Below are 14,078 nucleotides of genomic sequence, written 5' to 3'. Positions count from 1 at the left end.
ATCACAGCCTAAATGATTATGATGTCCGAATTTATTTGCTTAGGATAAACACCACTCTTTGTCTTTTCACTCAGGTTTATTTCTCTCTCTAAGATGACCTAGAGTTAATTATGAGAACCGAGGTGATCTAACATGGTTTACATTTTTAGATATTCCAAAGAATTTTAAAACCAGGGATGTCAGAACACATATCTGAGTAGTATGAAGGGAGGTGCCAAGGGATTCAGTAAAAAAGTGACAATGAACTAGAAAAAGACCACCAAAAGCAACAGTATGGTGGATGCTGTGTTGGGCCACCCACATCCTCCTTCAGGAAGGAAGAGCTCACTCTCCCAGTTGCAAGCAGCCCTCATCCCTCTCAAGCTTCCAGGATCACCCCAGCAGAAGAGAGTTGCTTCATCCAAGGCCACACCCCTTCCCAAGGCAGCCAATGACAGGTGACTTATCAAATGGGAGGTTTTAATAGCCAGACTCTCTCATCCCAACTGGACATCTCAGAATGGTCATGTCATCTTCAGACCATGTGGCTTCTGTTGAGAATGCCTTGTAGTTCAGTTTCTCCCTTTACCCAGTTCTGCATTCTTCCCTTTCCTTTCACACGTGTTGATCCCAAGAGCTCCCCCTAATAAATGTCAGCCCCCTAATCTCCATCACAGAGTCTGTTTCCTGGGGAGCCCAGTCTGCATAGGTACCAGGTAAACAGTTTGAGCAATGGACGTGTATTATTGTATTCTGTGAGGTAAATACAGTTACTGTTCCCATTCTACAGAGGAGAAAAGTGAAGCACAAAGAAGTTAGTTACTTGGGGCTTCCCTGGTGGTGCAGTGGTTGGGAATCTGCCTGCCAATGCAGGGGACACGGGTTCGAGCCCTGGTCTGGGAAGATCCCACATGCCGTGGAGCGACTAAGCCCGTGAGCCACAAATACTGAGCCTGCGCATCTGGAGCCTGTGCTCCGCAACGGGATAGGCCGCGACCGTGAGAGTACCGCGCACTGCGATGAAGAGTGGCCCCCGCTCACCGCAACTGGAGAAAGCCCTCGCACAGAAACGAAGACCCAACACAGCCAAAAATAAAAAAAAAAATATATATATATATATATATAAATTAATTAATTAAAAAAAAAAAAGAAGTTAGTTACTTGTCATTACTTGTTAATTCCTTGTTAAGTACTTGAATTCCTTGTCAAAGATTACATACATTTCCAGTGGTAGAGACAGGATTTAAGCCTCAACCATCTGGTCCCAGAGTTCACAATCTTAGCAACTACCCTCCCTACACAGGAACCTCATTTAGAAAAACCGTTTACAGGCAACATGAAATGAAATGAATGATGCAAACAGTTGACTCTTATTTTTAAGACCACTTTGATTTTCTAAACATTGATTCCAGGAGTAGCTAATATCAATCTTAAGTATGGATATATTTTCATATCACTCCAAACTGAAGAAATGCATTCAGCGTGTTTATCTAAAAGTTCCAAGTATATCACATGGTTTACCAGATGTCCATTTGTACAAATGTAAAAATCTCGTCTACCATTCCAGAAGGGTTTTTAGTAGTTATCAATGACAAATATAAAATAATATTACTTTTGTGTGTGTGTGTGTGTGTGTGTGGACAGTTAATCAGGAGGGAAAGAAAATAAATGATGATTTCATTTTCCTTTAGATAATATATATCTTTAAAACTCTATTATATGCACATGAATGTCCCCACTATTTCTCCCTCAAATTTTCTCCTAGAACCTACATAAATTTTTCTTTTACTTTTTTATTCTTCTAAAGATACTTGGGTCAGCAACATTTTCTCATAGTAACTGTCCATAGAATGAGGAATGATGTTCTTGCCGAAGATTTATTTTCAAGGATGCCTTTCAAACATTTCTTCTTTCTTATTCTGTCTAGATAATGGAGCTCTCTGGTAGACGGTTCTCAAATGAAGCCATTCCTGACAAGTAGCTGTAAACAGCCTAATTCTGGTGTTTCAAATAAACGTCTTCTTTAAACGTAATTTCTCCAATCATTCTATTGTTTCATGAACAGTTACTTTACAGAGGAACAAATGTAAGTGGAGATATAAATTCTGAAAATGGTAGGTATGGAATAAAACAGAGGGGGTTGGATATTTGTGTTGGAAATAGAGATGCTTAAAGAGAATTGGATAGATTTGCACACTGCTTCATTTTCCCATACAAATAAAACCCAAACGGTTTTCTAAGAGTTTGTGATTTTTAGATGTAGTAAGTGGCCTCATACCTTCATCTTTACAGACTTCAGCTGCCTCTTCTGAAGAAGGGCTGGGCACGGTGGCAGCGCTGGCACCACCTATAAGGCAGAAAGAGAAACACTGTCTCAGAGCCAAATACTGTCAGGTTGGAGCTTCCCTTCCCACCTCACTTCCTACTCCACCGAAGGAAGCAGGAGCCTGTTTTGTGCTCTAATACACTGAAAGGTCTTTGAAGGGGCTTCGGTTTGTGACTCTCTTCTACGATTAATGGAACAAAAACACTTCAGTTAAGACAGAGCCTGATGAACTACAAAACTATTTTCTTGGTGAAGAAGACTGTTTGCTTGGTAGTAGTATACTTTGGCATTTTGTTTCTTCCCTACCTCTAGAAGAATGGTACATTATTTTTCTTAGTAAAAGACTGTGAAAGAAAGTATATCCTTGCAAGTTTCTACAAAGTGCTTTTATGTGTGTGTTTTTAAAGTTTGGTTTTTCTTAGCACAACACTTCTATTCCATTACGCCAGGCTGTCAGACTGCAGGGATCACATCTGATGGCTGTCAGAGAAGAGGTCCAGGAGAAGGGGATCATTTGTAGGAAAGCACCAAAAGCCGTTTGGTGATTTCATGTCAGCCAAGCACAGAGTGGGGACTAAGGAACTTGGAGGTCCGTGCCTGGGCCTCACAGCAGCAACTAACCTCGTCAGAGCTGGACTTTCTTCTTAGTATTATCAGCACCCCAGTGACTCCACTAGCATTTGGGCTCCAGGATAATAACTAACTTACTAACACTAAAATAGTATATTTAAGACAGGAGGGCTTATCAGAATCATTTGGAATGGTTAATACTTGTCAAATGGAAAAGGAATATATACATTTTTTTCATGCAGTAACAAGGTTATGGAACTAAAGATAACTCATACACGCATGGTGACTAACATTTAAAGGCTAATCAGATATCTCCTAGTATTATCCTTCGTCCATAATGTATATGACTGTTACTTTTAGGTCACATCTCTATCAGAACAGAGAGTAAGATTTTTGGTAGGGAGATAATTGGAGACGAATCACTTTCTTTTGTTAGATGACAAACTCCTATTAACAACAAAAGAACAAACTACACACTTTCAACCTTGCCTTGATGTCACATCATCCCATTTCTCTGCTTCCCTTCACGGCAGAACTCCCTAAAAGAGCAGTCCATGTTATCGCTCTGGACTTCCTCATCTCACGGTCTCTCCATAAAGCACTCCAACTGGCTTCATCGATCCTCCTTGAAGTATTCTCTTATCAAAGGCGTCAATGACCTCACTTTGCCAAGTCCAATGGTCATTTCTCCTTTCTTATCTTCCTTGACTTCTCAGGAGCATTTCAGTGTCTACTCTGTTCTTTCTGAAACACTTTCTTGCTGTGGCTGTTCCTTCTCCCCTGGTGCCACATGTCTAGAGGCCATGGTGTCCCAGGCCTCATTGTTCTCCTTATTTACATGTTCTCTCTAGTGAATCTCACCCAGTCACATGGTTTTAAGTATCATTTCTCTGCCAGTGACTCCCAAGACTGTAACTCTGGTCCACATCCCTCCCTAGAAATCCAGACTCAGATACCTAACTGGCTTCTTGACATCCCATATGGCCGAGAGTCCTCCTAATTTACCATGGCCAAAACTGAACTATTAACTCTATTAATAAAAACTGTGCCCTGTGGCCAGTCTTTCATACATCAGTAAGTGATACCATCATCCATGTAGTTACTGATGCTAAAAACCTAGGATGTAGCCTGGATTCTTCTTTCCCCTACACCCTAGATCCAATCCATCAGCACATCTTGTTACTTCTACCTCTGGAACAAAACACCTCAGGCCATTTCGTCTCCATTTCCAGAAACCTCCATCACTGCTTTCCTGCTATAGTCTTTCAATTGGTTTCACTTTGGTTCTTTTGACCCATTTTCATTCACAGGCAGAGTGAGCTTGTTAAAACAGATTAGGTCCCTCTACTACTAAAAACCTCCCATTGGCTTCTTGTAGTTCTAACAAAATCAAATCTTATGCAGTCAGACATAACCTGGTCCTATGATGTCTTCCCAAATCTCGCACCATGTTCTCCCTCATCCATCAGGCTCCAGCCACTCTGAACTTCCTTCTCCAACCTGTTAAAATCGGCCTGAAATCCTTTGCATTATCTGGACCCTCCATCTGGAATGCTCTCCTGCCATTTCATCATTGAGATTTCACTTTAATTACTGCTCCCTCAAGGAGTCCTCCCTGAGTCCAGCCAACGGAAAGTTGCCTTCTCAGGATTCCTTCTACATTACCTCATTTCTCCACAATACATTTGTCACTATCATACTTTTTAAAATTGTTTATTTTTGGATCACTGCCACCAGAATATAAGTTTCAAGGAAGCAAAGAAATTGTCTTTATTGTTTGCTGCCCTATTTCAGTGTCCAGAACAGTGCCTGGGTCACAGCAAACCCCAGATAGGTATTTGTTAAATGGCTGTTTGAGGAATAGGACCTACCACTTTGATTCGATCATGACAGCAGTCAGAACTGCTGGATTATGCTGGTTTGAGATTGTGCTTTTTGCATGATATGGAAGAGGCCTGCAGAGTTGTGTAGTTAGAATTGAAGCTGGACATTCTATTGAATGAAAGGAAGCCACTTTTATTTTGGAAGAATAACAGCAGGTCAGAAGGACTTTAATGACCAGAACTGCATCTCTGACTTCTCTGCTCTTGGATTAGGGATGCAGAGCAGACACAACAATGTATGCTGACACTGGCCAAGAGCATAGATGAATCCTGCCATTGGACTCTGTGCCGGGCAGCGGGCCCACTTAGAAAAGCAAGAAGAGCCCCTCAGGGGTGCATTTTGGAATCTTCTCTACCATGAGACGCACCCATATTGTGGTGATGTTGTCCATCCAAGAGGTGGAGAAGACAGCTTGTATTCTACCACTCTCTCCTAACAGGCAAGATGGTCCTAAATCCATAAAGACACTGCCTCTTCTCAACTGATTAGGGGAAAAGAGATGAATGAATAAAAAGCAGGCAGATGTGTGTGCATGTCTGTATGTCTGTGCCTGTGTATGTGTATGCGTGTGCGTGTGTGTGAACAGGGGTGGGAGAAATCTATGTCGATAAAGACAGTTTGGGACAGAGCAGTGAATGAATAAAACCTGTAAAACCACGATATTCAGAGAATGGCCTCAGCTGTCAGCAGCTAGTTGATTAATACCCATCAGCCCCAAACAGTAAAAACAGTGACTGCTTTTCACAGAAAACTCATCTTCCACGGAGCATAACGATGTGGTGGCCGGGAGCTGGGGGCGATGGTGGTGTGGATAACAACGGTTTTCTGTATTAGAAATTCATTCCATTGCAAGGATTACACTTTAGCAAAGGGAGCCAACTGACCCAGTGGCAGGTACACAAGGTCCTTGCTGCCTTGCTTCAGTGCCTTCTCTGATTGGCCTCCTTCAATTCCATCTTCCAGGTTAATAATAAAAGCTTTCAGTTCTCTAGCAAAAGTTCCAAGGTTCATGTAGGAACTTTTCAGTGAAAAACTTATCACACTACCTGGTTTATTTCTAAGAGTCCAGCATATGGCTTAGGACGTGGCAGGCACATGAGCAGAGCCCACTATTTCAAAGATGTCCCATCCGTTGGGCTCATTAGAACCAGAAGAATGACTTGGAAAATAGAAAGAAGAAGGAAATTTTTATTTTGGTGGTTATGTTGATAACTGCAAAATTGTGTGAATCATTCTTTTAAAGGAGAGCATGCCTGAGTACAAAAGTGGGGAGGAAGAAAAGATAAACCTAAGGTGATGACAATCTCTTTTGAGTCTTAAGTGCTATTTTATTTAAAAATGTTCAATTTATAATCTACAGTAGAAGATCTCTAAGCATTCCATTGGCACATCTGTTCTTCAGTGAACAGAGTTGATGTCAGGAAGGCTTTGGATCTCATTGAACTCTGGGTGTGGGGTAGTAAGCCTCTGTCACACCTCACACCATCGTCTACAACATACAGAGAAATGACCAGAAGCACGGCTCTTCAAAATTTAATGCAAAACAGTAAAGGACACTCCATTCATTGTGGAAGGAAAGCCTCTGATATATTTCCTGTGAATTTTTTTAAATTAATTTTTTTGTTTGTTTGTTTGCTCCCTGTGGCATGCGGGATCTTAGTTCCCCGACCAGGGATGGAACCCACACCCCCTGCATTGGGAGCGCAGAGTTCCAACCACCGGACCACCAGGGAAGTCCCCCTGTGAACGTTTTTCATTTCACTTTTTCCCCCAAACTAAATCTGCTGATTTTGACCTGCCCTAAGTCAGCCCAGCTCTGACATGGTCCTTCCAACCTCTGCCCGTCCCGTGTAAAGCATCACTGAGCAAACTGCGATCACACAGGAGAAGAGTGGGGCAGGTGACTGAGACCTGAGAGGGAGGGTACCCTTCTGATTGGTGAGCCTGACACTTGCAGTTAACAGGGTTGGTGGCTTCCTGAGGGAGACCTGAACGAATATTGGTATTAACCTGGTGAAACGGTATAAATATTTTCAGAAGAGGGCACTAAGCAAAGCCATGTTCACCTCTGGGGATGAGTCCTAGGAGACGCCTCAAAAGAAATCTGAGCTCACCTGCTTCTTGGCTCTGCCCTTCCATTTCTTTGGCACTTGGCTTTCCCTGTGGACCGTTCTCATCTTTCAAGAAAACCACAGAGGGAAAAAAAATATACATCAAGTCAATTTATGAAATATCTCTTTATGGCTAATATGCAGCACTGAAATTAATTGTAACCAGTGTAGCATGACTCCCCATAAAGCGAGGCAGAGAGATGAATCAGAGGTGTGAAACAGAGAAATTACCTACAGAAATAGGTGTATTTATCCTCGTCCCTTCTCACATGATTTGCTTGGTGGAAAGTTGAACTGCAGTAAACAAAATTCACTCAGCAGTTCCAGTAACATCTCTCTCCTTGCACAACATTTCCCAAAATGCAATACAAATTTTAATTCCAATCTGCTTTTTTTCCTTGACTCAAGCAATATGCACTGTGTAAGGAAACTTGGTTGATTACGTTCCTATGCCCTTTATTTTCCTGTTTGATGTATGTTGCATAAGAACCCCTATTTTTACTTAATGTTTTAGACATTTACTTACATTTTACACATGACAGTCTAACATATCTATGCTCTGAAATATTCTGTGTTGAACAGATTACGCTGGTCAAGTTTATGCCGTAGTACATAACTCCTTGAAAAATTAATAACCGGACAGGTATAATGGTGGCTATATATTAGAAACTAGCTAAAAACTTCCCTTTGGCTTAAAATATATAATATATATCTGTGGATTTATGTGTAGAAAAAAAATTAACTCTTCAAAGGCAAATAAAGGCAACATTTTATAATTCATTGCTGGGAGGGTTTCCAAGTCTCTCTGTGTTTGGAAAAATTTTTTTAAATGATAAAACATAAGAGATGTAGTTAAAGTACAGAAAACAGAGAAGCAGAAGTTATCAGCACATATTACTATGGGTTAAAGATGGCCACAGATCCTTGTCTCTCAAGAAGTGGAATCTATTTCTTGTCTCCTTAAATTCGAACTGGTTCTGTGACTTGTTTAGACCAGCGAAATGTGGAAGTGATGTCTGGGCCCCCCAAGCCAAGGCCTCAGAGGACCAGCGGCTTCCACCTTCTCCCTCTGGGAATCCAGCCACCCTGCTGTAAAGACACTCAGATTAGCCCCCCAGGTGGAGAAGAGGGGTACATGGAGCAGCACAGAGGGGCCAGACATATGGATGAAGCCTTTTCCCACCTTCCAACCCAGCCCTGCTGTCAGCTGAATGCACCCAACTGATGACGTCAGCCAAGGCCACAAAGAGCAGAAGAATCACCCAGCTGAGCTCTTTTAAAATTCCTGCCCCACAGCCAGGCTCAGATCACTTAAACTTGTTTTACTTGACTGCTTTGACCCACCGTCTGCTACAACGATCAACTCTTAATCCAGAGGCAAGAGGATGGGGAATCCTCCCCCAGAGGAGGACTCAACTAGTGGAGCTGAAACAAGAGCCTCAGAAGCAACAGGGAAACAGTTCACCAAGCAGCTCTGAAAAACAACCTTTTGAGGAGAGTTGCAAATGGAAAAACATTTGGAATTGACCTGAACAAAAGAAAAATTTTATAATAGAATGACAAAGATAGATAGATAGATAGATAGATAAATAAATAAATAAATAAAGAGTGACACTGACATGGGGAAGGGATGCTCTCAATGAATGAATATATCAGTATGTATATAATTCCCTCTGGCCAGCACTGTGTCATTTGTCACGCGGGACACAGTATAACCTGGGATGGCTCTGTAACTCTGTAAACCCAAGGTTCTGCATGACATATTTACAAGGATATTTCTGATATTTTCTCTGTTCTGGTTCTCCACAGAGGCGCTGGCACTGGCTTTTGCTATAGGAAGGAAATAGCCATCACTGCTGCTCCTTTTCCCTTAACAAGACCAAGTTGGTGCAGGAGCATGTGTCAAAAACATAAGTCAGTTTACCATATGATCCAGCAACCCCACTACTGGGCATATACCCAGAGAAAACTGTAATTCAAAAAGACACATGCACCCCAATGTTCATTGCAGCACTATTTACAATAGCCAGGTCATGGAAGCAACCTAAATGCCTATCGACAGATGAATGGATAAAGAAGTTGTGGTACATATATACAATGGAATATTACTCAGCCATAAAAAGGAACGAAATTGAGTCATTTGTTGAGACGTGGATGGATCTAGAGACTGTCATACAGAGTGAAGTAAGTAAGAAAGAGAAAAACAAATATCGTATATTAATGCATGTATGTGGAACCTAGAAAAATGGTACAGATGAACTGGTTTGCAGGGCAGAAGTTGAGACACAGATGTAGAGAACAAATGTATGGACACCAAGGGGGGAAAACCGTGGTGGGGTGGGGATGGTGGTGTGCTGAATTGGGCGATTGGGATTGACATGTATACACTGATGTGTATAAAATTGATGACTGATTAAAAAAAAAAAATAAAAAACATAAGTCAGTGTTTCCCCCTTTCTCCCACCAAATGGACTCAGACTCAAGCAGGAGAGATCTATCAGTTTTCCTATCTCCCCCAACAGACACCCCCCCCTTATTTTTGGCCACGCCATGCAGCACGTGGGGTCTTAGTTCCCCCACCAGAGATCGAACCTGCATCTCCTGCATTGGAAGCGTGGAATCTTTTTTTTTGGAAGCATGGAGTCTTAACCAATGGACAGCCAGGGAAGTCCCAGACAGACCTTTTAACAGATTCCACAATAGGCTTGAAGTCTGCAGTGACAGGCTGCTTTTAAAATTAGTCTGGTGACCACATCTCCTATGGAGTGGGAGGTAAAAATCTTATGAAAAGAGGAAGGCAAGAAGAGAAAGAAAAATAACAATTGAGTCACAGGAAGGTGAAGAATTGTTTCCACCAGTTCTAAATGCATGAAAAGGAAATTCATGGTCAGACCCCCAAGTCCAACTTTATAATAGCAAAAACCAGCCTGTCTCTTTATCTAACCTACTGCTACTGGGTTTTATCCTTAATCTCTGTGCCTGTGGTCCCACTCCCTAACGCAGTCTGGCATGTTCTGTTTTCGACTTGAGTCTTGGCTGTGGGGTGGTCTGGTTGCAGGATTTCTGCCCTTGGGAAGCAAATTCAAGAAACACTCGGCATGTTTATCACAGAGTAAATGCCTTCTAGAAGAATGCTGGATTTGGCATTTGAGTAACTTGCCCTCAAATGAAAAGGCTCAGGTATATTGCTTTCATCAATTTCCAAAGACAGTGCACCCTCAAGGCCAGCAGGGGGAACCAGTGTAGAAGTCTGGCTTTCAAAGCCAGTTGATAACATTCTCGGGCAATTAGGTTAGAATTCATGTCACTTTTAGAAGGACAGTTTGGCTGGCTTCTAACATTCCATCCGTTTAAAATACCTCAGTTGGGTGAGTTCTTAGTGAAACAGTGGGCTTCCTCTGGTAGGAAAGATAAAAATCCCATCACACATTTACCTGTAAGTATTTGATAAGAACAAGCTTTCCTTTTATCAGCCTTGTCTGTCTAGCTATCTTCACAGAAAGCATATAAACAATAAAAAGCTAAGTAGAGTGGGGAATGTAAACTTGTGGTTTTTAGAAGGGATTTAAAAGGCTTACAATAAATGTGAAGAAATATAGGGAAATGACAGGCTATTTTGTGAGCTTAAAACATGTCACACAGAAACTAAATTCTCTTAGTTGATATACCTATAGGATCCCATATTTACTTCCGATAATAAATTTCCATATCATTCACATTGAATGTCACATAATACTACTTTCCCACACCAAAAAGCACAGTGACCTGTGTGAATTCTAATGGTTGAATCATTTTTGCTTCTCCAGTATTAAAACCATGCCCTCTATTCTTTCAATCCATACTTATGGAGCACGTACTATATGCAAGGATATTTCAGGAATTTTATAGAAATAAAAATAAGAGACTCCTGCTGTGAAGCAGGAAACGAGTAGAACCCTGCAGGTTTCCCCTCCTTCTCCAAGTATAAAACCGAGCAGTTAATGATTAGGAAAATAGAGTCACAGACTCAGTGTCTGATGTTCATTCCTGCGTTGTTTTACAGATACCATAACCGCCATCAGAGGAAAAAAGTTAACTGCATGATGACCAGACGCTAGCCATGACATAAGCTGCTCCAACTTGAGTCTATGGCTACCACAATTCCAAGGGCTGGCCTCAAGAGAATGGGATTAACATTATTACTCATAATAATCTATATCTTTGTGGGTATCAAAATAATTGTAGCTTGTTCTGCCCATATATGTAAGCAGGCAACTAAAATTGTCAGCAAAGAGATGCTACAGACCCATGTTGACATCTTCCAGTCTGAGAATACGTCGCCTATGTCAGCATGTAAAAGTTACAGAAGACAGACCTTCACCCCTAATCCCAAAGAAATGGAATGATGTCTGAAAAGTGGGGATTCATAAGCAGTTCTTTGCAGGAAACTGTCCTCAGCAGGAAGCCCCTTTTCTTGTCACTTTAGCAAAGCTATATCGTAACTAATTTTAAACAAGGTACCCCCATGCTCTACTCATCTCCGGCCCAAGAACACCTTTCAAATCTTTTAATCGCACAATAATTTGTCGGTTCTTCTGGTAGATCAAAGAAGTAGGAACGAAGAATAAGTAATTAACAGATGACTAGATCTCTTCCCTAGCTTCCCCTTCAGAATCTCGTGAACAAACTGTGTGACCAAACTGTGTGAACATGATAACGTGTAGGGGAAGATAATAAGAAGTCCATGAGCCTGCGTGCAGTGGGGAATGGTGACCACTCTGACGCTCTATCTCAGTGATTAACTGAGACTACTCCCCTCCTTGCCTTTAAAACTTTCATGGCTGAGCGGAATCTTTGCAGGTGGCTTTTGGGGGACGCTGAGTCCACCATCTCCCCAGATTGCTGGCATTCTGATGAAAGGTACCTTTCCTTTCTACCATTTGTGAGTATTGATTTTGTAAGCGGTGAGAAGAAGGACCCCCCCGCCCTCGTCAGGTAACAAAGTGAATTCATTTAGTTGTGTAGGTCATGTTTAATTTTATATGGACGAGCTTTATAAGGGCAAAATTTCAATGTTGTGGCTACAAATTGCTATCCTGATATTTGCAGTTCCATCTTTGAACTGTGTGTGGGGATGGGAAGAGCAAAGGGAGGTAAATCAGAACAAATTCATCCTTGCTACTGGGGAAACAACCGGATGGGTACTGCCTGCTGGTATACTATTACCTTTTCTTATAAAGGCCCAAGATTTCTGGACCCGGACAGGGCGCAGGCAATTCAAATACAGTGCTTTGCAGATTGGATTATTGATTCCAATTCTTCAGTTCCCTGTAATGGATTATTTATCTCAGTGTCCTTCCATGGTTGTTGGACTTGACCAAGTGATATGGCTAATGAAGTGTTAGCGGACATGATAGGAGCTAAGAGCTTGAACGTGTTGCATAATTGGACTTGGTGTTTGTGCTTCTGACATTGGCCATGACAAGAAGATGCCTCTGCAGCTGCTGGTTTAAAGAGGAGCAGGAGCAGCCTTGACCCAAGTTACAGTCTGGAGGCAAGCCTAGAAAACTCACAGCTTGAAATAGAACTGCCCAGCTGAGCCCAGCCTACATCAGTGGAACCACGGTCAACCTGTAAACTTGTGAGCATGAGAATAAATCTTTTAGTTAAGGCACTGCACTATGGGGTGACTTGTTACACAGCATTATTGTGACAATAGCTGATTAATACAAATGGCATATTAATTTTTCTTAGGTCAGGAAGACTCAGTTCTTTTTTTTAACTCAGCACTTTTTCATTTATAAGGAATTCAGTCTTAAATTTTGTATTTTGCCACCCAGCTACATTCTCATCTTACACATTCCAAAACTCTCTAGAAGACACACCCTCAAAAAATAAATTTAGCTTATATAAGGAGTGCTCTCAATGAGTATGCACTGCCATCAATGTTTATGTTTTATTTAACAGAGTTATGTGGGCAGCAGGATAATATTATTGATAGTTAATACCAGCTAACATGTATTGGATATTGGCTGTGTTCTGCTCAGTGTCTAAGTGCTCTGAATACATTATCAAATTTAATTCTCATAACAAGCCAATGAGGTAGGTATTATTATTATCCACATTTCGTGGATGGGGAAACTAAGACACAGAGATGTTAAATAAGTTCCCTGAGATCCCACAGTGATGTCAGCAGGGTTTCAACCCAGTCAGCTGATACCAGTGCCCACTAGTGCCTCCCTGGAGATGCAACTAGTATTTGTTAGCTGGGTAAGATGGTTAAATTATGGATCAGTAAAAGCATGGGAAAATGATACTTAATATAATAGCTGAAGAATTAAACTATAATCTCATACAAACTAATGTAGAACACCAAGAACATTGAGAAACTAGCTCTTCTGACACTTAAGCCAGATGGGTGCAAAGCTACAACTCTAAATTTGTTTTTTAATACTAAAGATACTTTTATTTTGAACTAATTTTAAACAATGGAGAGTTACAAGAACAGTACAAGAAACTTTGTTTTTTGCCCTGAACCATGTGAGAGGAAGTTGGGGACATAAACACCCCCTTATTATCCCCATCAGCCCTGAATACTTTAGTCTGTATTTTCTACAAAGACATTCTTCTTCATGACCACAATGCAACCACCAAGATCAGGAGATTAGCAGTGATGACTTTCCTACCATAGAAGCCACAGACCACAGTCAAGTTTTGCCAATTTTCTAAGAATACCTTTCACAGCAATCTAGGATCACACACTGCCTTTTGTTGTCCTGTTTCTTTAGCATCCTTCAATCTGAGACCGAGATGCCCTCCTGACCTTGCCTGCACTCCGCACGGGGGGCGGGGGCGGGTTCACCACCTCACCACCACCACTTGAATGTGAATACCTACCTTGCTCAGCCCTGCTTAGTGGTTTCAGGAAGAAAGAAAGCAAAGAATGAAAGAAGAGGGGGGCAGTGGTTGTTAGTTCCAAACATTTAAACATTTTGTTCTGGAGGTGTCATCAGCCAATTGATCTATCTTAATAGATTGAGCTTACAAAAGTAAGTTCTCGAGTTGGCTGCCTCACTACTTTAATGAAAAGCCTCATGCATGTGGCTATTCCAGTGCAGATGAAAGAGGTGTACAGTTGGGAAGTCACCATCTGACATGAGCGGTAGCTGCTGCCTCCTAGGCACCAGGAATTTACGCACCTCCGACCCATTACCGTGAAGCCCTCCACA

At 41.6% G+C, this 14,078-nt stretch overlaps 1 protein-coding gene across 2 annotated transcripts in view; it reads right to left on the bottom strand.

Moving 5' to 3' along the window:
• MACROD2 (mono-ADP ribosylhydrolase 2) overlaps nucleotides 1-14,078 on the bottom strand; it is a 1,976,756-nt gene that overhangs the window by 123,694 nt on the left and 1,838,984 nt on the right. The window contains exons 12-13 of one of the 2 annotated variants that reach the window (XM_059897602.1): nucleotides 6,874-6,936; nucleotides 2,258-2,326 (exon numbers count right to left, since the gene is read on the bottom strand). In XM_059897602.1, coding sequence (XP_059753585.1) covers nucleotides 2,258-2,326; nucleotides 6,874-6,936 — 132 coding nt within the window. The remainder of the gene's footprint in view (nucleotides 1-2,257; nucleotides 2,327-6,873; nucleotides 6,937-14,078) is intronic. The other variant, XM_059897603.1, reaches the window with a different exon arrangement.

Source organism: Balaenoptera ricei, chromosome 15 (assembly GCF_028023285.1).
Source record: "Balaenoptera ricei isolate mBalRic1 chromosome 15, mBalRic1.hap2, whole genome shotgun sequence".
Classification (NCBI taxonomy): domain Eukaryota; kingdom Metazoa; phylum Chordata; class Mammalia; order Artiodactyla; family Balaenopteridae; genus Balaenoptera; species Balaenoptera ricei.
The sequence above is the reverse complement of the archived record's forward strand: the minus strand, read 5'-3'. Positions and strand labels throughout refer to the sequence as shown.